The sequence below is a fragment of the Saimiri boliviensis genome, chromosome 6 (assembly GCF_048565385.1).
Source record: "Saimiri boliviensis isolate mSaiBol1 chromosome 6, mSaiBol1.pri, whole genome shotgun sequence".
Classification (NCBI taxonomy): Eukaryota; Metazoa; Chordata; class Mammalia; order Primates; family Cebidae; genus Saimiri; species Saimiri boliviensis.
Window position 1 is genome coordinate 57,026,359 of NC_133454.1, and position 24,733 is coordinate 57,051,091.

Consider the following 24,733-nt stretch of genomic DNA (forward strand, 5'->3'; position numbering starts at 1 on the left):
TGTAGTTGTGCAGCAGGTACAGTCTTGGGGTTTGCTGATTATCCACCTGAGAATGGTTTGAAATGTAGATAATGATTAGATAGGAGGGCTTGCAAGGAGCAAATTAACCATGTTTGAATATTCTTTCTAGTTCTCCAGCATCCAAGTTGCAAATCAAAATCAAAATGAGCAAGTAGCTGGCCCTGCCCTACTGATCCTTCCGTGCAAATTGCCATCTGAAAAGCCAGCAGTTTGTGTGGGCAAACAGATCCCCATCTTCAAATCCACACTTAGGAGAATGCATGGTTGTTTGAATTATTATTTTTAATAGACATATATATGTATATAGCAAATATATACATATACATGTTATATATCTGAGTTAGAGCTGAATTGCACAATATGAATGAGGCATTCCCTTCAGCTTCGAAACCAGCTCTGGGTTGTAAACAAACTACCACTTCCTCTATCCCTCTGAAATGACATCAAAGTTGGGGTGCAGGATTGAAGGCACTCCAATAATATCACAGTGGGCACAGTGTGATATTTTGATACCTGTATACAATGTGTAACGAACAAAGCAGAGTAGTTAACATAGAGGATGCATGATTTGCTTGGTGGGGAAAACTGGATGGTTCTGCAATTATGTTGAGATGGACAGAAAGACATCATCTGACTTGGGGGGAAAAATCGGGTGTGGAGGAGGTGGGAGACTGAGGCCGAGGTCCCCAGCAAGTCTGGCATGGAGTGAGGTAGGGTGGTTAAATGCTAGCTTCAGGGAGGTGAAGCAAGTTGGCTTGCCTCTGGCAGGTTGTCAGTGGTGGTCCTGGGTAGAGAAGGGGGCTTTGCTAAGCTCAATGAAAATCACCAGAGTGGGCAGGGGTAGGAATCAGACTACCGTGGCTTGTTGGAGATGAGGAACATTTTTGGAAAACTGAACTGACCATCCCTCCTGTCCCTAAACAGCAGCTTATATGCAACTATAAAAGACATCCCCTTCAGCCCTGCTCTCTGTGTCTTTATTCTTATCAAAAACCAGGATCTGAGTCCAGAGGGCAGTGAAACATAAAATGAAATAGGAAGAGTTGCAGTAGTACATACATAGACCTTGGCTGCTCCCACTAACCTGTAAAAAAAAAAATATATATATATATATATATTTCCTTGGGCGATTAGCAGTTCCTTGGGAACTGCTAAAAAAAATTTTTTTTCCTTGGGAACCTTAGCAGTTCCATGGCAGAAGTTTTATCTCCTGTGGTCCAGAGAGTTTGGCTTTTCAAGCTGAATTTAGGGTTAAAGTGTGTCCCCCTCCTCTGTGGGTGTTTGCCCAGCTCCTGGCTGTGGGTTGAAGGGACTGATAGATGTGCCCATTTAACTGCTGAGGCAGGGTGGCTCAGTGCTTGGTCACCTTGAAGGGATCGTAAGCAAGCCGCCGCTGGGGCCCTGTGCCACCCACATGCATTCATGCATGCGTGCAAGCACACCCTGTATAGCTGTGTAATAATTGTCCAGGTGTGGCGCGTTCTTTGTCAGACGTACCCTTGTTTTTACTGCCTCTGTGCAGGATGTTTATTTGCTGTGCTTTAGGCGGGGGCGCGTAGCTTGATCAAGGGTAGTTTTTGCTGTGGCCCCTGCAAATACGTTTTGGTGCACAGAGTAGCTGAAAAACTGTTTCCCAAAGGAGCGGGTTCCTCTGGACTCTTACTTGTCGATTGCTTTCTCGGAGCTAATTCTGCGGCCCTGGGCTCTCCCCTGGATGTGGGGATGAAGCCGGGGCCCGGGGGGAGGTGGTCGTGTGGCGGGACTGGGGGCTGTTCAGTCAGGAGCGGGGCCGCGGTTTAGGACGACCTCGACACGACCCTGTAGAGGAGGCAACTAACTCCAGAGCAAACGAGCGAGACTCACGCAACTCTTGATTCCTGCAGGGAGAACAAGGAGCTGTGCCGCCGGGGAAGGGGACGTACCCTCGCCGGCGCTCGCTGCCTTAACTTCCCCATCCCCGCGTCAGGGAGGGGCCGGAGTCGCCGCGGAGGCTGCCGAGCGGAGAAAGTGCGCGAAGGGGACGCGCTGCGAGCCTCACACGTGACGGCGCCGCGCCGAACCGAGCGGGACCTGGCGGCAGCGGCGGCGGGCGCAGCGGGGCGGCCCGGAGCGGCGCTGGCGGCCTGGAGCCCCGGGAGCGGCGCGCGCGGCCCCGGCCCAGCGGCTCTCCCAGCCTCGCGCTGCACATTCTCTCCTGGCGGCGGCGCCACCTGCAGTAGCGTTCGCCCGAACATGGCGACACGGAGCAGCAGGAGGGAGTCGCGACTCCCCTTCCTATTCACCCTGGTCGCGCTGCTGCCGCCCGGAGCTCTCGGCGAAGTCTGGACGCAGAGGCTGCACGGCGGCCGCGCGCCCTTGCCCCAGGACCGGGGCTTCCTCGTGGTGCAGGGCGGCCCTCGCGAGCTGCGGCTGTGGGCGCGCGGGGATGCCAGGGGGGCGAGCCGCGCGGACGAGAAGCCGCTCCGGAGGAGACGGAGCGCTGCCCTGCAGCCCGAGCCCATCAAGGTGTACGGACAGGTGAGCAGTTTTGCAACCCGCCTCCCTCCAGTTTTCTCCTCTCCCTGCACTTCCTCACCCCCGCATCTATCCGTCGCAGTCGCCTCCTAGGTGCAGGCACCACTGGGGACTTCCCGGCTTGCATTTGTTTTTTTCCTTCACATGAGTACAACCGTCAGCACTTGAATCGCATTGCTCTTTCCTTCTTCCTGTCGATTTAGCAAACGTATTCCAGGTAACTCGCGGGATGCAGCGCGTGTTACCCCAGGGTGTGTGCAGACCGATGTAGTTTCCGGCAGGTATAGGAGGGGTGCAGCTTCATTTTACATCTGGATAAAAAACGGGCTTTCTTTAGTGTATCATCAGTTGGCAGTGGAGGCGAGCACCCTGCAGTTGCGGTACACTTAACGCCGAACAGCACAAGGAGGGGGTTTCCACACTTAGCATTATTAGCACAATAAAGGTGGGCAAACCTGAAAGCTTGACTATCTCTGTACAGAGAAGAGGGGTGTGTATATGTGTGTGCGTGCGTGTGTAAGGACTGAATTTTTAATTTTTAATTTTTGGTGAGGGAGTGAGATTCTCTCCATACCTTCTTCCCCACCCTTTAAGATACTGACTCTCCCATCCCCTTCAAGATAACTTTATTTTGGAGAGGAATACCCCTCATGGCTCTTGGGGATTTGAAATCACTGCAGGAAATGTGGTGGGCATTATTAGTCTGTAAGTGATTTATTTCTATCCAGGCAATGGGTTTATTAGATCATAAGTAACATGAATTTCACTTTTATGGTCAGACTTACTGCGAGGAATGAGGAATTGCAGATGGAGTTTGTAGGTTAGTATCAGTGCTGGCAAAATTAATTTGACGATGTTATTGCCTCATGAGACTCCCAGTCCTGCAGTAAAGGTTGACATCAGCAAAAGTATAAGGTCGCTGGGGGAGGAAAAGTAGGACCCGCAGAGGTGGTAAATACACTTGTTTTCCAGAGTCAAATTGTTCCTTTTAAAGTAGAAATTATTAATAAAAGATTAGCCTGAGTTCTGCCTTTCTTCACTAATTTCACTTTAGCTATTTCTTCAGGAAATACATAGAGTTAAGTATTCAACCCTTGGATTCAGGACGAACCTTATAAACATATCACCCTATTGTGTCATTTTGTTGATGAAGAAACTGAAGCTTGGAATGGTCAAGTGACTAGTCCAAGGTCATACCGGGAAGGTTGCCTGCTCTGTAGTTTTTGTCTGCTTTGTCTCAGTGACCTTTGGTTGATTGCAGTCATCCTGTCTTTATGCAATCCTGCTTAAATACCTCCTTTCTAAAATAAAATATATCTGGTATAAAGTGGGGAATGGTGGTGACTGGGTAGGGGCATTGGACTTCCCTCCACTATTGGTCCCTGGGCAAGAATGTGTGCCCCAGGCCATGTAACTGCTGGTGGGCACAGGCTGCAGGAACCTGCATGCTCATGCTCAGTTCCTCCTGGGTCCAGATCCTTGTCCCCCATCCCTACCCCTACATGAAACTTTCTTTTTAATTAACAAAAAGAAGTCAGCGAGGTTCTTGCTCTTAACAGTGACACCAGCATGGGGCTGAGGGAGGGTGGGAGAAGGAGGAGCAGTGGCCCACTTGTTCCTTGGACCTCCCCAGTCAGCCCAGCTCTGCTGCGCTCCTGAATCAGCACTCTGGGGACTGGAGGTTGGGGGCTGGTGGGAGAAAATCTCTCCCAGTGCTCAGGTCCCCTGAAGTTATAGTTTAGGTTGAAGGCAAAGCTTTCTGGTTGCAAAACTAGGCGTACAAGTGCCATTTCTTCCTTTGGTTTGGTTTGTGAAAAGCTTCAGGGAAATGTGGAGCAAGTTAGAGATAACTCTGTTCTCATTGGGAGTGACTCCAAAACCCTGGGCTTTTGAGTTTCTGGGCCAGCCAGATTAAGTTTGGTTCAGCTGAAGGATGGAGAACTAGCAGTCAAACTCATAATGAGGAATTCCTAATGAGGAGGGTGAGGATGCAAGGGTGAGATTTTTCTTCTCTGTGGCTGCCTTCCTATGCCATTGTTCCCTCTTAATCTGAGGTTAATAGGAAGTGGGATTATTTGAATCTGTAAGGATTTGAGTCAGATAAAAGGAAGAACTTCCCTGACTGGGTTTTCTGCCACAAGTTCTATCTGGTGCAAACCTTTGAGAATGCAAGCACAGGTTGGTGACTGAAGAGGCTTGAGGTACCCCTCCTGGAACTCTGGAGTAACTGACATCTATTTGAAATGCTCTTTCTAGCAAGGATGACCATTGCCTCTGTGTTTCCCTGGGGCAGACCTGGTTTCTAAGTTGTCTCTGTTGGTTATGAATGGCACCCACTTCACTCTCAAAAGTGTCAAGATATGACAATAAATTATATGGTCCTTCTATTTTTGGCCTTAAGCCACGTTCCTCTTTGTAACTCACTGCTTTCCCATTCAACGTTTAAACCTAAGGAACTGTAATGTTTTCCAGCAGTACTGCTTGACTTGAGTGTGGTTCTAGGGAGGTGCAATGGGGTGGGGAATAAAATTCCATTCCCCCTTTCAGGAAATTTACAATTCAAGGAGGAGAGCAAGCAGATGCAGATACAGGCATGTAGATGTACCAGGAAGGGAACCAGGAAACATGGTCACAAGAAACCAGCCGCATCTCTAGAATGATGTGTTAACAGGCTGTGTGACATGCAGTGCATTGGAGATGGAAAGACAAGGGGTGGTGGGCTCAGACACTGTCCAGCTTCTTGCCCTCTGACCTTTGAGTGAGGTTAAGAGGACACTGGCAGCACAGATTAGGGCTGGAAACAGAAGCTGCCTGAAGGAAGCAGCCTTAGAGGTGAGGGGAACACTTGCACCTCAGAGAAGCCCTATGCTGGAGGCAATGTCAGTTCTTTTTCCTCTGCTTTGTTAACCTCTTGCGTAAATGAGGCTTAGTTATTTTGACCATTTTTCTCCTCAGTTTCTGTAAGGTGGGGAGACTGGCTTCTGCCACGATTACTTAAAGGCACATTTATGATACCTAAATGTGGTTGTTGTGGTGAAAATAATTTGCTAGCAGACATCAGAACTTTTCTGCCCATGTTCAAAGTTTGGAAGTTGAACCCCTTCTGAAAAAGGCCAAGTCCAAGAGGGATTCCCTAATTTATGCCACACTGAATTTCTTCCTGATTTCATGTAAGCTCCATCTCTCTGCAGCATCATGCCTGCTTTTTCCTCTGCCTGAAATGATCTTCCCCCACTCTTGTCCTTGCCTGGAAAGCTCTTATCCTATTCTTTAACATCCAAGGAACACCTCTTGGTATTCACAGGCTACGGTGGGAAGAGTTCTTCTGAGCTTGGATGTAGCGCTTACTGCCTTGTGTTAGAATTGCTCAACTGTCTCATCTTCCTGTTTGCTCCTTGAGGGCATGGATCAAGTTCTCCTGTGTTTCCCTGGCACTTGGGAGGCCCTTAATGAGTATTTGTGGACGACTGTGCACCTGGAAGAAGAGAGGCCTGGAGGTAGGAAGCACGTTCACATTATATGAAAGGTATTTATAAGGAGGAATGCAGTGAACCCACACATGGATAGTGAAAATGAGTTGCCTCACTCAGTAGTGAGGATGCAAGCAGCATGACCTATAGATCGTGAGGCCCCGATTTTCCTGTGTTATATGGGAGTTATTTTGAATGAAGAGCTTGGATTCTATTTGATAGAATCCTCCCTTTTAGGGCTATCATTCTGGTTTATGCTAATGGTACTGTTTTGGGGAAAAATCCTTTGGAATGAAGCACAAAGCCTAACAGGATTTACAGGTTTATTTTCCTTCCAACAAGCTCTCTCTTCATAATTCCTCTGTTTTAGAGGCCAGGGAGTATTCAGTGTCCTGATTTGAGACTGAAAATAAAGGGTCTATTACAGCATAAGGCCCTGGGACAAAGGGCCTCCTTTGGGGGTAGAATACCATTTAGCTGTAGATCTTTTTTGAGTAGATTCTTGCATGATACACTTGCTTGGGAAAGAATTGGCTGGTTGATTCTGAAGTTGGGATGTTTGACCCGTATGCTTCCAGAACAAGATGAGAAGGCAAAGAATGTGCCGTTTCAGATTGGCTTCTATGTAGCTGAAGAGTTGCTTGGGGCCTTGGGTTGGCTCAACAAGGGATGTGACCTTGAAAAACTCTTCCTAGTTCCACTCTTAGGGAGTTCAGTGCCCAGTCTCTGGCTGCTGTTTAGTTCATAAATAGCTTGCATGGCTAGAGGCACTGAACGTGGAGGCTTTGAGAGGTAGAAGGAATGGAGGAAAGGTGTTGGAGAGACGGGTGAGGAGGTGGAATGTCAAGGCATGAAATAAAAAGCCATTACATTTGGTAATACATGTTTACAAAACAAAATTTGTACAAAAGAGTATGTAGTGACAAGTAAATTTCCTTCCCTCTCATGCCCCGTTTGCCCAGTGCTACTTCCCAGGTGGCATCTATTGTTATCAGTTTTTTTTGTGTATCCTTCCAGAAATAGTCTATGCATGTACAACATGTATGTACATAAAATTTGAAACTTGAATGATAAGTGGCTTCCTTATCGGTAGCCCCTGGTATCCTGAATAATGAGATTAGCTCTAAATTATATTTGTGATATTATGATGGTGAATCGTTAGAAAATTACCTGAAGTGTCATCATATAAAACAGATGATTACTTTTCGTCCAGGCCAGGTGAGAAAAACCTCATTCTCCTTTCACTTCAAGGGTTCTCGCAGAGCAGGAGAACAGCCTTATGTATCCCTCTCGTTAACTTGGAGAGGTGCTGGAGCACAGTTCCCTTGAGATGTAGAGTCCAGGCTTGTAAGAGCATCAGAATACAGTGATCATTGGATCTTGGTTTTAATTTGTGTTCTTTCTGAGAGTGTTCTCTCTATCTTCTGTGAAATGAAGTTAATGGTACGCTTAATAAATTGCTTTGAGATTTGGAATCCACAAGGCAGATCCTTACAGCAAGGAACATCCCAAAGCAAAAGGTGATGTTGTAGGAACATTTCATTGTCGGATTTTGGTCTGTTCCCCCTTAGAGGTGACAGCCATCTTTGTAGTTTCATTGTTGAATCCCAGGGCAGAGATAGATGGAGCCAGCTTTGTTCCACCGACTGTAATGGAGGGACGCAGGGGCAGTCTTATAATAATCTGGAGAGCAGGTAATCCAGAAAATAATCTATGTATTCAGTTAGTCTTTTTAAAAAAGCATTCGTTTATCTTCCTAATTAAGTTTTGCTTAGGTGAATATTAAAATGAGTTTGCATTCTTTGATCTAATGATAATAGAAATGGCTGGCATAAATGTGTTCAGGGAAAGACAGTTTGGAGTTTAGAATTTTTGACAGTAATTCAGAGGCAGATAATTGGGAGCTGTTAAAAATGCATTAAATGCATAAAAATGTATTAAAACCAGGGGGTATTACATTGACCTTTTCTCCATTTATTTGGATTTAAATAAATCAGATGGAAAGTAAAAGAGAGCTCACTGCATTTTTGGTTTGAATATTCAGGGATTAGTATTTCTCCAGAGGTGGTTTGGGCTGTGGGGGTGAGGCATTCTCTTTGTTGATGAGTGTGGGACCTTCCTATGCATTTTCTGGGTATGCCAGACTCCATTGGCAGATGGTGTAGTCAGTCTGGCCACGTACATGCAAAAATCAATTTCCTTCAATTTAAAATGAGCCACAGTTGATTTCGACCTAATTTATTGGTTTATCGACCTGTGAACCCTGGGCCTTCGAAGAAGTAGCATGGCCGGCCTTCAAGCACTGAAGTGGCTGATGAAGCTAAAAACCAGAAAAGGCAGGTGGGCTGCTGAGCAAGATCAAGATTTGGGTTTCCTCCTATGTTATTGTGAGATGCTCAGTTTTTTTAACTGTAGCATGACCAGTGCTGTGTGCATTTTATGGTGGGTTCCATAAAGATAGGACTGCATAACAGTCAGAAGTACAATAGTGTGTTAAAAAATAATTACAAAGTTCTGTTATCCACTGGGTAATTGTTTATTATAAGGGTAACATCCATGCCCATAGCACTGCTACTAGCCAAGAGCTGGAAGATCCTGTCTTCCTGGCCACATCTCGGACCCTCCAAATGTGGCACTGTTGGATAGATATTTCTGTGATGATGATGTTCTCTATCTGTGCTGTTCACCATGTCCACTGGCCAGATCTGGCCACTGAGCAGGTGAAATGTGGCAAATGTGACTGAAGGTTTGAAGCGTCTTTCATTTAATTTTAATGAATTTAAAGTTGAAATAGCCACATGTGGCTCTTGGCCTCCGTACAGTCAGCACAAGCTTTGATGATGCCTCTTCTTCCCACTGTAGGCAACCTCTGCTTCATCCAAGAGAGAAGTTCCTCCAGAGACCTGCTCATGTATGAATGGCAAACAGGGGGAGTAAAAGCAAGAGTGGAGGGCTCAGGTCTAGACCCTAGGTGTTGATGGCTCTGACTGCTAACTTGAGTGCCAGGAGACAGTAGCCCTTATTTCCTAGGTAGGCACTCACCAGGGGACTGTGGAGGGCCATGTGGATCCAGTGGTTGTTTCTAGGGCATGCCTCTGCACAGTTGCCTCCTTCCATTAGTCACTTAGACAATGAAGGCTGGCTATTCACAGGGCGAACCAAACTTCTGTGGCTTTACTTCTCATCTGGCCTTGCGTAAACACTGCACTTGCATCGGGCTTTGCTAAGGTGGAGTGCAGATCCTGCACATTCTGTTTAGCAATGAAAGATGTAAACAGTGCCTTAACAATGGGACCATCTCCCCGCCCTGCCCTTTGCTTCCTGTGCTCTGGTTGACTTACCTTGATGTAGCTGGGTCTGTCTTTCTTCCCTTCCACCCTCCAAATTGGCATGAAGACAAACAATACAGGCGTGTGGTCTTCATCTTTGCATATAAACCTCCCCCTCTTCCTGGTTGACCTTTTAACTTAGCATGCCATTGCTGTTGCTGCTGCTGCAGGCTCTTAGCTTGGAAAATCAGGACCCTTCACAATGATTTATCTCCAGTCCTCTGAATTAGATTCAAAACACAGCTACGAATTCTCAGAAAGGCAAGCTGATGTGATTATATCCCAAATCTGAGTGGCTGACAAGGGCAATAAAAAGATGTACCTATATCAACTGTGTTTTGTGTGGTATAAGGCCAATATGTTGCTTATAATCTCCGCTCCCTTTTTGGGAGGTTTTTAAATGAAGAAGGTAACTGATGTGACCTCTATTATTTAGAAGAGAGACTAGCTTGTTGAGTAGAAACCCTGGGGAAAGATGGCTATGATGAATTTTATGTAAAACAAATGTGGGGGTGAATCAATGGGTGGGCCCGCAGTTGGGATTTTAATATTTTAGGGATACTGAGATGAGTTCCTTCTGACTTTGGTGGGCTGGTGAGCTGAGGTGTAGCATTATGATGAAATTTTTAACTCTTAGGAAGTCTCTGTGCCCAGAGGCATTGGAAAAGCTGGTGTTATCTGGTTGAGCCTTGGGGTCTCTGGGTTAGGAGTCACCTGGGGAGAAAGGCTAGCTTGGGGACTGTGGCTCGGAAGACTTTAATAGGTGCCTGTGAGATATCAAGCTATAGGGTTAGGGTCCCAGATAGTTAAGGACCCCATTTGTCTATTAGCCCAGGAGACACAGATGAGACAGTTCCATGTGTCTCTGCCCCAGAGACCTGGGAAGAAAGTCCAGGGCTGGTCTGCCCAAGGATCTCAGCCAAGGAGCCTGAGATGGCAGGAGTGGGAATGGAGCAGAATGGGGTGAGTGGCCTGTGAACTGGGAGTGTTTGGAAGGACTTATATCTTTTAAACCTGTACTCGATTAATTGAGTAACCTGAGACTCTGTACCTATGACGTACCTCATCTTTGTATATTTAGTTCCCTGAAATTCTCTCACTGAGTAGTTAAAAAAAATCTTACAGTTAACTGTGCATGTGGCTGAATTTGGCCAGGTGTGCTGTTGGTGGTGGTGGTGAGGGGTACGGGGAGTGGTTAATGCAGAAACAAGGCCCCGAATCTCTAGAGGAGAAAAATGAAGGAGTGGATGTGGAATGCTGGCTAGAGGTGAAAGAGCTATCCAAACAGAGCTGGGGGAGTTTAGCTAGCAGACCAGAGCCTGTGGGGCATCCACCTGTGGCCTCACATCCTGGTAGCCCAGAGGGCATCTCCTATTACTGAGAAATTGGCTGAGCTATTGGGTTTAATGCACTCCCCCCTTCTCCATTAGTCTTGTTTATAGCTTCTCTCACAGGGTGGTGAAGAAGCCACTGGTAGGGTCTAGAGACCTTTGGTTCTGGAAGGTAATGTTTAAATACTTTCTTCTGGGAGTTAGGGAAGTGCTAGAAGACAGTGTCACCTCTGGGCTGTAGCCTTGGGACCTGGAGATTGGGTTTCCTCAGGTTTCCCCAGGTCTCCGAGTTCGGCTAGGAATCAAGAAAACTGCCTGTGAGTTTCACTTGGGCATGAGCTCCTAGCTTGACTCAGGCATGCAGTGTTTTGTCATTTTATATATGTCATCGCTTGCTCTTAGGCCTTACGCTAATATTAATGTTTTATGTGGAGCCGTTTTGTGATGCATGGCTTATTTTGGTAGAGAGCCATTTGGTAATGAAAAGAAATGATGTTTTAGTACGTTGAAGTTTATGAAATGACATCCATGGTTTGTATCTCATTGGAGGCTTACGAAAATCTTGAAAAATGGGGAAGATAGGAATGATTATTTATCTCATTTCAGAGATGAGTATCTTGCAGCTTGAAAAGGTGAAGTGACTTATCCATAGTTAGACAGGTGGTAAATGGGAGAGAATAAGACTCAAACCAACCTGCTCACTTGTTTCAGATTTATGCAGTCACAGTTGTCTTTTCTAAGTAATCTAGTGAAATCTTTGAAATCAGGCAGGGATCCACAGCTTTTTTTGCAATTTTTTTTCCCACCTTTAAAAGCTAGATATCTCATATAATTCCACTTTCTCCTGGCCACATTGATCTTGTAACTTTTCAAACACAGCAAATCTCAAGGCCCTTCTCATTCCTGGCTTTTGTTCTGCCCTCCCTTATGTCTGAATCTCTGTTCTCTCCTCACCTCTCCATCCCCTTTCCCTAACTCCTCCCTCTTCATCCTTATGGTGTCAACATGTAGGTCAGGTCTTCAGTGAAGCCTCACTCTCTCCCCAACATGAGGTTAGGTTAATAATTCAGGGAGCCCCTGAATTACTGTGTAACAACAGTAATTCAATCATCATTTCCTGGAATTAGTTGTTTAATGCATGTTTTCCCTACTATATTTAGAGCTTATGTGGTAGGACCTAGAAGCATGTTATTTTCTTTCTTTTCTATTTTTTGAGACAGGGTCTTGCTCTGTCACCCAGGCTGGAGTGCAGTGGCACAGTCATAGCTCCCTGCAGCCTCGACCTCTCGGGCACAAGTGATCCTCCCAGTTTAGACTCCCTAGTAGCTGGGACTACAGGCATGTGACACCATGCCCATCTAATTTTTGTGTTTTTTGTAGAGATAGAGTTTTGCTGTGTTGCCTAGGCTGGTCTTGAACTCCTGGGCTCGAAGGACCCGCCTGCCTTGGCCTCCCAAAGTGCTGGGATTACAGATGTGAGTCTGTCATTTTCCTGATACATAGTATAGCATCTGGTATATAGTAAGCGCTTGATAAATACTTATTGACTGAACAAGGTGAGGGGCTATTATGGTGAAGCTGCAGAGGGAAAGTTGGTGGTCTGGAACCATCCTGAAGTGCTGTGAGAAATGGCTTTGGGCTCAGGGAAATCCTCACGTAAGGCAAGTCCTGGCTTAGGGTGCGCTGTCTTGCGGGGGTGCTTACTGTGCTCACTCTGACTGTGTTCCCTGCACTGGGGCCCTGTGTTTGAAGGCAGTGAGGGCCACCACATTGCCTTAAAGTCTGTCTCTGAGCTTCATCTCATTTGCAAAATGTAGCATTTGGTTTAGACTTTCTCTGAGGTTCCTTCTGGCTTTGATATTTTCCTCTTTTTCTTACCAACTGGTAAATTAAGGGGTGATGTTATGTTCATGAGAAAGACTTTTTCACAGTTTCTTTTTGTAGGGAGCCCCTCCCAGAACAGCACAGCACATTCGCTCAATGACAAAGTGGGTTCACTAGGACAGAGTGGCACACAGAGGTAAACAGTGATAGGTTCTTCCTGCCAAGGATCAATCAGAAAGGAAAATAAGCTTCTCTAAAGCTGATGTTACAAGGCAGTGAGATTATGATTATCATCCTTTTAGCAAAGAGAATATGTTTTTCTCTATAGAGTGGGCATGGCTCCAGTGAAGGAGATAGTAGTGAATGCTAAGTTCTAGTCCAAGGCCATTCTCTCCTAGTTTCCCCATCTGTAAAATGGGCAGCCTGAATTCATCGGCGAAGTAGTTCAGTTCTGTGGGTGAAGCATCTTGAGCAAACTCAAAAGTCAAGTGAGTGAGCTGAGATTCAATGAACTGGGCCTCTCTTTGGGGAGTGCTCGTAAACTAGATTTTAGTTCTCCTTCTGAGGTGAGGAGTCCAGGGAGGATAATCAGCTTGCTAAATATAGTGAGAACACAGTCTTGAAAGGGGACAGTGAGAGGCAATTTGCATACCTAACATTTAGGCCATGCAAAGGGATGGTTTGGGAAAACCTCGTTCTCCTTGGGCCTCAGGAGGCTGTGTTCAGTTTCCTCAGTTTGGTCATATAGATCAGGGGAGTTACTGGCTCCTTCTGTCCTCACAGTTGAGGACAGGATACTTGTTTTATGCTATATGGTAGAATTTTAAAAATGTTTCTTTGTATTTCACGGCTAGTGAAGCAGAGAAATGAATCAGACTGCCTTATTTGTCCTCCTTACCATGTTCTGGAAGGAAGCTGTGTAGGAGTTGTAAGGACTGCACGCTGTGGGATTCTAGGACATCCTGATCTTTGGGTCTGACCAATTTGAAAGAGGTGATGTGGAGAGGGTACCTGTGATGTATTCCACTCAAGGCCCCCATCTCCCGCATAAGCCTCAACAACAATGCAGATTTTGGTGGCTTTATTGGAAACTTCTCATCATTGGCTCAGACTTAGAAATCCTAATTTCTCCCAGAAGTGTTCCGTGTGCGCTAATAGGTAAGAAATGATTAAAGAGCCTAAAGGGTGCCTGGTGCCTGGCAGGCCTCAGTGCCTACTTCATCGGTAGGTGAACGCATGAGTAATCAGTACCTTCATCCAAGCCATTGACTTCCTCCCGTCTATTTAGAACAACCCAGAACTTGAGGACTGGATGGTAGCAGGTTCTTCCCCTTACTCTGAATAAGAGGAGGGATATCATTTTACCTCTCTGGGCTGCCAGGGCATGCAGGGGGACTGAGAGAGAAACGTGTGGGGTGATACGGACCTGTTTGATGAAGATGCCGAGGCGAGTCAAGGTGTGGGTGGTGTCCACTGTTGTGAGCTGGCGGTGGATGCTAGTCTTGGGCCTGCAGCCATTTCTCCAGCTGGGGCAGGGAGGCCCGTGCGGATGCTGTGGCTCTGCAGATGCCACTGACAGTGCTTTGAAGGATTGGTTTGGCCAGAGACCCAGTCCCCAGCCTGCCTCCTCTATGACTCATTCTAGCTGCGTATTTTGGTAGCACAAGGACTCGAGATGAGATAAAAGGAGCACTTCTTAAGAGTGGAAGCTCCTAGGTTCTTGATTAGCACTTGAGGAGTATAATGTTGTTTATAGGTCCCAGAGGCCTTTAAAAAATTTAGGTGTATTTCATATTACATAAAATTAGCCGTTTTAAAGTAAACAGTTCAGTGGGTTTAATATAATCACAATGCTGTGCCACCATGATTTCCAAAACATTTTGATCACTCTGAAATAAAACCCCCTTACCCATTAAGCAGCGATTCCCTTCTCTTCAATCTACCAGTCTCTGGTAACCACTAATCCGCTTTCTGTCCCTATGAATTTACCTATTCAGGACATTTGATATAAATGGTGTCATGCCATATGTGACCTCTTGTGTCTGGCTTCTTTCACTTAGCATATGGTTTGTGAGGTTCATCCACATTGTAGCATATATCATCAGTATATCCTAGAGTCTTTTTTTTTTTTTTTTTTTTTTTTTGAGACAGAGTTTCGCTCTTGTTACCCAGGTTGGAATGCAATGGCACGATCTCGGCTCACCGCAACCTCTGCCTCCTGGGTTCAGGCAATTCTCCTGCCTCAGCCTCCTGAGTAGCTGGGATTACAGGCACGCACCACCATGCCCAGCTAATTTTCTTTATTTTTAGTAGAGACGGGGTTTCACCATATTGACCAGGATGGTCTCGATCTCTTGACCTCATGATCCACCTGCCTCGGCCTCCCAAAGTGCTGGGATTACAGGCTTGAGCTACCGCACCTGGCTATCCTTGAGTCTTAATGACCATCCCAAATCCCCAGGGACAAGCCCACCCCAAAAATGGTACATCTTTCTAGCTACCGTCATTGAGTTTCAGCTCTCCTGCCAGGAGGCAGGGGAATCTACTAGATTCATTGTTTCCCAAATTAGCTGTTTTAGAAATACCTGAGGTATATCTTTTTTTTTTTTTTGAGACAGTCTCCCTCTGTCACTTAAGCTGGAGTGCAGTGGCATGATCTCAGCTCACTGTGTGATCTCAGCTCACTGCAACTTCTGCCTCCTGGGTTCAAGCGATTCTCCTGACTCAGCCTCCTGAGTAGCTGGGACTACAGGCACGTGCCACCACACCTGGCTAATTTTTTGTATTTTTAGTAGAGATGGGGTTTCACCATGTTAGGATGGTCTCGATCTCCTGACCTTATGATGTGCCTGCCTCCTCCTACCAAAGTGCTGGGATTACAGGCATGAGCCACAGTGCCCAGCTGGGTGTGTCTTTTTAAAAAGACCAATTCCTGGGCTCCAGGCAGAGAGCGACAGAGCCAGTAGGCATGGATTGGGGCCTCTCAGGTGATTCTGACCTTCAGTGGGGCATGGAACCCCCTAGGCCAGGTGATCTCAGGGGTGGGGTGTTCTGGGGGGAGTTATCTTGACTCTTCCCTGCCAATGAGCCAGTTACTGTTTGTTGTTTATGATGTGCAGTTTCTGTGTTCAGAGGTTTCTGTGGCCTGTAATTTTTCTCTGTTTGCCTTCTGAGGGGAGGCACTCGGCCCCTCCCTGCTGCCTTAACAGCTCCGATTAATTGTGTCTCATTTATCAAGCTCCTGCTATGCCCTGTGAGCTAGAGAGGGGAGAGGGAAGGTTGTTCACGCCCCGGGGTTGTGGTTATAACCGATTGCATGCCAAGGTTATGTTCCTGGGAAAGCCACCCTCCTACCCACTCCCAGGCCAGTGTCTTTTGGGTGTTGGACTTGCGTGGGGGATTGGCGCTGGAAAAAGGCTTGGGGAGAAGGAAAGGGGAGGCCAGAGGGAGATCTTTGGGGGTGGATGGAAAAGGAACCAAACAAACTGGAAGCCACTGATTAAGTAAAGGGATCTAGGGACCTGTGGGTTGTTCTTGATTGCTGAGGGTGCCTTGGGCTGCTGTCTTGGCCACATGCCATGGAGAGCTAGCGGGAAAAGCCTGCTTTGATGACTTCTTTTCTTTCCCTTGGAGGTGAGGATGGGGGCAGGGTGGAGACCGGAGGAAGGTGAGGTCATAGAGTAGAATGCATGTCTTGGTGATAATAAAATTTACCTCCCGCCAGCCTGCCTGCTGGCTCCCATGTCCTGCGGGATTGCTGATTCCTGCGACTAGGTCTGCTCTGGGGGGATGGGCACCTGGGCTGCCTTGGGGATCAGCTGGGACTCACCAGGGAGTTATTCTCATGACCGGGATGTACCTGACATCTCGCCAAGCAAAGGAGCTGAGCTGTTCCTGCGAATGCCTGGTGGCTCTCGTACAAGTCATTTCTTGCCAGGGATTTTATCCCCCTACTGGGCTGCCCCTCTGCAGTCTGCTCTTATGAGTAAAAGGGACACCTAATAAAAAAAGGCTTTTCTAAAAGAAAAAAACAAACAAATAGAAAACAACAAGGACAGCAAAAAAGAAAACAAACAGGTGTCTTACCAGGCTTGCCTTCTAGAGGTTTTCTTTGTAGAAAAGCCCTTGGATGTTTTGAGGCTTGGCGTTGGTGCTCTTCTCACCTTTCACCTGCCTTGGGACTGGCGAAGGGGTCTAATAAATCTCCTGTCTTCTGAGTAGATCGAATTCAGCAAGTTGTCTTCAGACCTCTTGCCCACTCTGATCACTGAAAGTTTTACAGCCTGCTCAAAGCGTCATCTGAGTGTTACTTGCCAGAGGGAGCATTTCGAGGTCATCTTTGAGGATGCCCAAGTTGAATATTTGAGGACTTTTAATCCCGGATCCCAGGGGAACATGAGTGATTTTTTTTTTCTAGGCTCCTAGAAAACTATGACACTTCAAGGGTGCATATGTTTCGGGTGGGGAGGAAACTTTTAGCTGGAATTCCCAGGGCAGCAGCGCTGTGAGCGTCTGATCTCCAGATTCATCCAGAGGATTGGGGTGGAAAGAGAGGAGGAAAAGGAAAGGCTTCAGTGTCTGAAGGAGATTCCTTTTGTTGCTTTCTCTTTGTAGCATTCTGGGTTAAAGAATTTATTCGCTTTCTCTTTCTTATTTGCACTTCTCTGTTGATGCTTGCCTGGACTTAACTATCTGAGAGTGAGAAGATAAATTTTGGAATGACATATCGTCCTAGGTCCTTCTGTTTAAAGTAAGGTCACCTTTCAAATGTTTTTTGAAAGGTGTGTGATTCTGGATCAAATTAAATGCAGATATTTAGAACCCCAAGTAAAATGTTAAGGATTAGCTGCTTTGTCCTTCTGCTGGGCACGTATGTGGCACAGGTGTTTCTCTTCTCTCTGATGACTTCTTAAAGCACCTCAAGGAGTGGGTGGGGAAAGTTTGAGTGTGATGTGGGGAGGAAGCAAGAGAAGGAGAAAGGAGCTGTGGGTTTTCTGCTGCGGAGCCTTGATAAGAAGACAGGTCGGAGGGCAGGTGGGCTCAGGCTCGAGCTGTTGTCATTCAGAGCCTTGCTCATGGGTGGGGTGGACTGTGCAGGCTGGAGTCCCAGAAGCTTGATTTCCTTCCACGTATGCATGAGACACATGCCTGAGACAGCTGAGGTTGAGAAGGTTAGTAGAAAAGGCTTTTCTCAGACATCACTCAGCAAGAGAGGCAGCCTGTGCTCCTGGTTTCAGGGCATTGTCCTGCTTCTGAGTGTTGGGCCACCTCTCAAAAAAAATTTTTTTTTTGATACTGATTCTCGCCCTGTCACCCAGATTAGAGTGCAGTGGCTTGATCTCGGCTCACTGCAACTTCTGCCTCCTGGGGTCAAGCAATTCTTCTGCCTCAGTACCCCGAGTAGCTGGGACTACAGGTGCATACCACTATGCCCGGCTAATTTTTGTATTTTTAGTAGAGATGAGTTTCACTCTGTTGGCCAGGTGGGTCTTGAACTCCTGACCTCAGGTGATCTGCCCGCCTCAGCCTCCCCAAATGCTAGGATTATAGGCCTGAGCCACCAGGTCTGACCAGTTCTCAGAATTTTTGTTATTCCTGTCGTGACTTTGTTTTCCACAGAGTGGGTGGAATGTATGGTTCAGGGGTTCAAATACCAAACCTCAGACAGATGTCCATCAGCCAATGGTGAAATAAGAAAATAAAAGTAATGTAGTTTTGCATATAGCAAAACAACTGTTCTTTTTTTTTTTTAAATTATTTTTATTTTTTTGAGACAGAGTTTCGCTCTTGTTACCCAGGCTGGAGTGCAATGGTGCAATCTCGGCTCACCGCAACCTCCACCTCCTGGGTTCAGGCAATTCTCCTGCCTCAGCCTCCTGAGTAGCTGGGATTACAGGCACGTGCCACCATGCCCAGCTAATTTTTTTTGTATTTTTAGTAGAGACAGGGTTTCACCATGTTGACCAGGATGGTCTCGATCTCTTGACCTCATGATCCACCTGCCTCGGCCTCCCAAAGTGCTGGGATTACATGTTCTTTTTTTTTGAGACAGAGTCTTGCTCTGTTGCCAGGTGCCAGGCTGGAGTGCAGTGGCTCAATCGTGGCTCACTGCAACCTCCGCCTTCTGGATTCAAGCAATTCTCCTGCCTTAGCCTCCCGAGTAGCTGGGACCACAGGTGTGCGCCACCACGCCCAGCTAATTTTTGTATTTTTTAGTAGAGACGGGGTTTCACCATGGTCTCGATCTCTTGAGCTCGTGATCCGCCCCCCTCGGCCTCCCAAAGTGCTGGGATTACAGGCATGAGCCACCGCGCCCGGCCGAAACAACTGTTCTTTTTTCTGAGATTATATCCTTCCTCAGTTTTCAGTGTTAAAACGTCTTTTAAAAAATGACAGTGACTGTAGATAGTGGTCATATTGCTCTGTAGGGTGAGCTGCGTAACAGACAAATCCCATAGGCTCAGTGCTGTGGCTGAGCTGAAGCTCTGGGTTATAAGTTCAGGATGAGTGTTACTGATTAGTGGAGGGCCTTTCCTCTGGGATTCAGGTTCCTTCTGTCTGCTGCTCTGTCCTCCTCTGGGGCTTCGGAGCCCTGAATGTGGCCTGCAGATGGGGAAAGAAAACAGGACTGTGTTGGGACCAGGCTGATAGTGGCCCTGATGACTTCTTTCACATTCCACGTGCTGGAACTCAGTCCCAGGCCACACCTCCTGCCTCACAGTCTGGATGAGAGTCTGCAGTGTCCTCAGGAAGCAGAGGAAAGAGATTGAGAGACTGGCTAGTCCTGTTTTTGTTTTGTCCTTACTTGGCAGGATAGATGTTGCCAGCCAGTCTTCTGTTGGCCTTCTCATTTTTATTTTATTGGTTTAAAAAATCGAAAAGTCTGAGAACTAAAATATTTCCTTATTTGAGATACTTCAAAAATAATTTTGAAAAGCTTCACAATGATACTTCTCTCGTTTCTCATTACCAGCTAAAAGTGAATAACAGTACCACCAAGCCAGAAAAAACATAGTTTGAACAGAAGTTTGAAAAGTATGTGGTCTTTCTGGCCTGTGAATTTTTTTGAACAAAGTCAGTGTTTCCATGCTTTGGTTTGAAATCTTACCAGTGCTTATTGTTATATGATAATCTTATTGTTATTGTAAAGAATAACAATAATCAAAGGACTTGGTTATGCTAATGAGAGGCCAAGAAGAGTTTCTACAATCTGTTTACATCCAAAATAGCAGGGGACTCATATTTCTTTGTGGGGAAGTTGAGTGTGACAGAATATGCATGAGGTAGGAGGGGAATAGGCCACCTTGGGTCCAAATGCTTTAGATGTCAGAATCTTAATCATTTCTGCTTGACAAAGAGGAGAGAGTCTTGATTTAGAATGTGTGTGGCCATCACTTACTGTGGGTCCTAATTCCTATACTGATCTCTTTCAGGTTAGTCTGAATGATTCCCACAATCAGATGGTGGTGCACTGGGCCGGAGAGAAAAGCAACGTGATTGTAGCCTTGGCCCGAGATAGCCTGGCGTTGGCGAGGCCCAAGAGCAGTGATGTAAGTACTGTGTTGGCTCTGGGCACACCTTGGTGCCATCAACATGCCTTTTTCTGATCCACCGGGATTATCGTACCAGAAAAAGTAGTGGGGTAATTGGATCATGGGTGGGATGAGTTGTATGACGGGGAAGATATTCTAGAAAATAATATATCCCTTGTCTGCTGAACACAGGGAGGTGCAGTCAGTGTTGCAAACAGATCCATGCAATGTGTGATCACCTTTGGGAAGTAACAGCGTATGGACTGCATTGTTGCATCTGCCCAAGAAAATACCAGAAGTGCCTTCCTGGGCAGAGCTGCCTGCCTGCAGCTGAGCCAGATGGAATCAAATTGGCCTTTCCCATATGCTAGTTTATTCTAACCCATTATAGTGAGATGAGCTGTTGAAACTGATTCTCTAATATTCTTAGTTTCTATAGCTGGCTATTTACGATGTTTAGTAGGTTAGGTACCTTAAAGACACAAGATGCCAAGGGTTACAAACTCAAAGGCCTTTGGGAGGCCAAGCAGGTAAAGGCCAGGAGTGAAGCCACCTTCAAGTTTACAACACTCTTTTTTGGAGGGGGGTGGTTACAGTAGTGTGATCTTGGCTCACTGCAACCTCCACCTCCTGGGCTCAAGCCATTCTCCCACCTACCTCAGCCTCCCAAGTAGCAGGAACTACAGGTGCACACCAGCATGCCTGGCTAATTTTTGTATTTATGTATATATTTTTTGTAGAGATGTTGCCCAGGCTGGTCTTAAACTCCTGGGCTCAAATGATCTGCCTGCCTCAGCCTCTCAAAGTGTTGAGACTACAGGTGTGGCTATTATAATACTCTTTACTTCCACAAAGAAATAGGGTTTCTCCCATTTTTCTTGAAGTCTATGGCCTTCTTGGAAAATAGATGTCGTTTCCACATTTGATGGAGGTGCAGGTTCAAGAAATCTTCACCCGTATCTTAATTTGAATGTAGTAATGGATACTTGGTCTCCGTGTTGGATAGGCGTGGGGAAGGGGAATGGCCTTTGGGGACCTGGAGAAGCAATGCTTCTGAGGGGCATTGCTTGTCAGCTCCAGGCTCCGGTTGCCATGCAGGATGCAGGGCGCAGTGTTGCCAGATCTTCTGGTTTTCCAGAGGAACCCAGAGGTCTGGAGTTTCATGTGAAAACTGCTGAGTCTTACAAGTTGGCAGCCAGTGTATAGTTTCTACAGACACCATGCAAGCCAAGTAAAACACATGTAAGGGCCAGTGCTGGCCCAACTGCTGGTCTCAGGTTTGCGGCATGTGTTCCCAACTCCTCCTATTGGGAAAGAGGAGCAGCCCCTGCGTTGCCCTGGGATCTGATGCTGTGGCAGCGTGAGGCTGTGGACAGAACACCATGCTCTAGAGCTTTGGTCACCCTGCATTCTGGCTGGGTGAACCTTCGGAGGAATTTGCCAGCACTTTCACGTTAGCCTTAAGGATACATTTACAATTCTTGTTCTTTTTTTTTTTTTGAGATAGAGTTTTGCTCTTGTTACCCAGGCTGGAGTGCAATGGCGCGATCTCAGCTCACCGCAACCTCCGCCTCCTGGGGTCAGGCAATTCTTCTGCCTCAGCCTCCTGAGTAGCTGGGATTACAAGCACGTGCCACCATGCCCAGCTAATTTTTTTGTATTTTTAGTAGAGACGGGGTTTCACCGTGTTGACCAGGATGGTCTCGATCTCTTGACCTCGTGATCTACCCGCCTCGGCCTCCCAAAGTGCTGGGATTACAGGCCTGAGCCACCGCCTCCAGCAGGGATACACTTAAAATTCTTGAATGCAGATTTGGTCTCTGTGAGGTCCCTCTCTGTATATCCACTGTCTGGGTTGGGTATGTTGAGAAGCAGGTGATGGGAGGTTGTCCCAGGGGCTGCTTCCAGGGAGCTGAATTAGGGCAGCCACAGACAGGGAGGACAGAAGAAGGGCTGGCTGTCATGATGTGTGACTTTGCCCAGGGTGGGTTCTGAGCGTGGTTTGTGGGAAACCAGTGCTGCTGCTGGCCAGTCCGGGTGTAGTGCTCCAGCGCAGGGCTAGAGTTGTTTGGGGCAATGACTTTGGCTCATTTAGAAATGTGATTAGATTGTGCAAGTTACAGCTGTGGCCACCACAGACAGCTGTGTCTGAATGCCTTTGGTGACTGTGTATGGTGGCCTGCTCCTATAGCCCCAGCTATTCAGCAGGCTAAGGCAGGAGGATCCCTTGAGCCAAGGAGTTCGAGGCTGCAGTAACCTATCATTGTGCCACTGTACTTCAGCCTGAGTGAAGCGAGACCCTCTCTCTAGAAAAAGTAAAGCAAAAATTAGAAAAGAATGCCTTTGGCCCTGTGAGACTCTTCACAGGCACCTGTGTATAGTCACTGCCCATGGGCATCCCTGCTGGGCACAGGAGATACGTGTACTGTGCTATACTGTGTTGAGAAATCCTTCTTGGAATTTTTATGTATTTAAAAAAACTCTTCATCCAGACAACATTTTTTGTGCTGTAGACAAAGACCTTAAGCATTGTTTTATAGTTTTGCTGGACAAACAGGAGCCAAGAGATGTAAAGAGCCTTGCATGAGGTCATTCAATGTGTCAGTGGGAAAGTCGGGGCTGATGAGAATCAAGGCCCAATTGTGTACTCAGTGAGCGAGGATGTGGTATTAGTAGGGCGACCAACTTGTCTGAGTTTTAGCACTAAAAGCTCCACATCCTGGGATCCTCTCTTAGTTCTGAATGAACCTGGTTGGTTTGTCACCCTAAGTATTGCCAGTCTATTGAAACCCAGCTCTTGCTCTCTCTGTATATTTGGGTATGTCTGAGTAAGAGCCCATTGAACATTTGAAGTGAGATACACTTTATTGTGGAATGAAATAGGAGATAGAGCCGAGGCGGGCGAATCACCTGAGGTTGGGAGTTTGAGACCAGCCTGACCAAATGGAGAAACCCTGTCTCTACTAAAAATACAAAATTAGCTGGTTATGGTGGTGTGTGCCTGTAATCCCAAATACCCAGGAGACTGAGGCAGGAGAATCACTTGACCTGGGAGGCTGCAGTGAGCTGAGATCGCGCCATTGCACTCAAGCCTGGTCAACGAGAGCAAAACTCTGTCTCAAAAAAGAAAGAAAGAAAGAAATGGGACATAAATTAAACGGGACAGAAACACAATGCCCCGAGTTAATAAATAAGGATGGCAGAAATGGCCTCCCTCTGTATACAAAAGTATTAGGATTGGCAGATGCAACTGAGATGCCTGATGTGAAAAGTTAATGTGAAAAGAAATCATGACTCAGAGTTGGAGTAATAACAATCCAAATTCTCTTTAAAGAAGACTGAGCATGGTTTGTAAGGTCCCATCAGCAATTCAGAAGGGAAAGAACCTAAACAAATCAGGAACTGTGTGGGTGCTGGTGAAAGGCCAAGGTCATGCATATTCAGTATCTAAAAAGGGATGGCTCTGGAAGCTGGAATCCAGAAAGGCTGGCTCTTAAACAGGGAAGAAAAATGAATCATCATCTGCTGATGGAGGTGAAGCCAGTGTGATTCCATGAAGAGAACGGCTCCTGCAGGACCCACCTGTCCTGTGATAAATCGATAAAAGAAACAATAGATGCTGTTTATCTCAACTTGTCCTGACTCTTCATTTCTGCTCTCTCATGACTTATTTTACAAAGTACTAGGTTTAGAAAGTACTCAGATACAACACAATTGGCTGAAGAGCTGTCCAGAGGTACAGTCCACCGGAAGATTAGAATCAACAAGGGCTGGGTGCTGTGGCTCACACCTGTAATCCTAGTATTTTGGAAGGCTGAGGCAGGTGGATCATGTGAAGCCAGGAGTTCAAGACCAGTCTGGCCAACATGGTGAAATCCCGTCTCTACTAAAAATACAAATATTAGCCAGTCATGGTGGTACAAGCCTGTAATCCCCGCTACTCAGGAGGCTGAGGTAGGAGAATCGCTTGAACTTGGAAGGTGGAGGTTGCAGTGAGTTGAGATCACGCTGCTGTACTCCAGCCAGGGTGACAGAGTGAGGCTCTGTCTCAAAAAAAAAAAAAAAAAGAAAGAAAGAAAAGAATCAACCAGGGAAGATACTGTGCATGATAGGACTTGTTGCCCTTGTCCCTAGAACAGTGTGACATTATGATTGTGCCCCTCAGGATTGTCTGGGGAGCAGTGCTAGTTCTTGCTAACAGTGGGAAGCTGGTGTCTGGCTGAACACAGGTTCTGAGATCAGAACACTTGGGCTGGAATACCGGATGTGTCATTCATTAGCAATCTGACCTTGGGCCAGGTGATGTACCTTCTCCTCTATCACTGAGATGGTGCTTGTTAAACCTTGCTACCCAAAGGTTGGTGGTGGTCTGTGGATCAGTCCTTGGAGATTTCCTGGGAGCTGGTTGGAAATGAAGAATCTCAGGTCCTGCCCAGACTTCTTGAATCAGAACCTGTATTTGACCAGTGTCTGTGGGCATATTACAGTTTGAGCACATTGCTGTAAAGTACTTAGAACAGTGCCAGATGTGGAGATGTTTTCTGTACATTTTAGCCATGGTCTGTTTCTCTCTTTTCCCTCCTCTTCATTATTATATAGTTTTGAAGTATAAGGGAAAGAATTTAAAATCACTCATTTTGAAGGACCATCTTTGTAAGTAACAAAGGATCTAACCAGCAACTGTGGGCAGTTTAGTAACGCCTCCCCTGTGC

At 46.5% G+C, this 24,733-nt stretch overlaps 1 protein-coding gene across 3 annotated transcripts in view; it reads left to right on the plus strand.

Annotated features, from left to right (window-relative positions):
• The first annotated feature begins 2,172 nt into the window (after window positions 1–2,172).
• SORL1 (sortilin related receptor 1) overlaps window positions 2,173–24,733 on the plus strand; it is a 177,232-nt gene continuing 154,671 nt past the window's right edge. For all 3 annotated transcript variants that reach the window (XM_039470514.2, XM_039470515.2, XM_039470516.2), the window contains exons 1-2: window positions 2,173–2,538; window positions 19,923–20,039. In XM_039470514.2, the coding sequence (XP_039326448.2) occupies window positions 2,254–2,538; window positions 19,923–20,039 (402 nt within the window). In that variant the 5' untranslated portion in view covers window positions 2,173–2,253. The remainder of the gene's footprint in view (window positions 2,539–19,922; window positions 20,040–24,733) is intronic.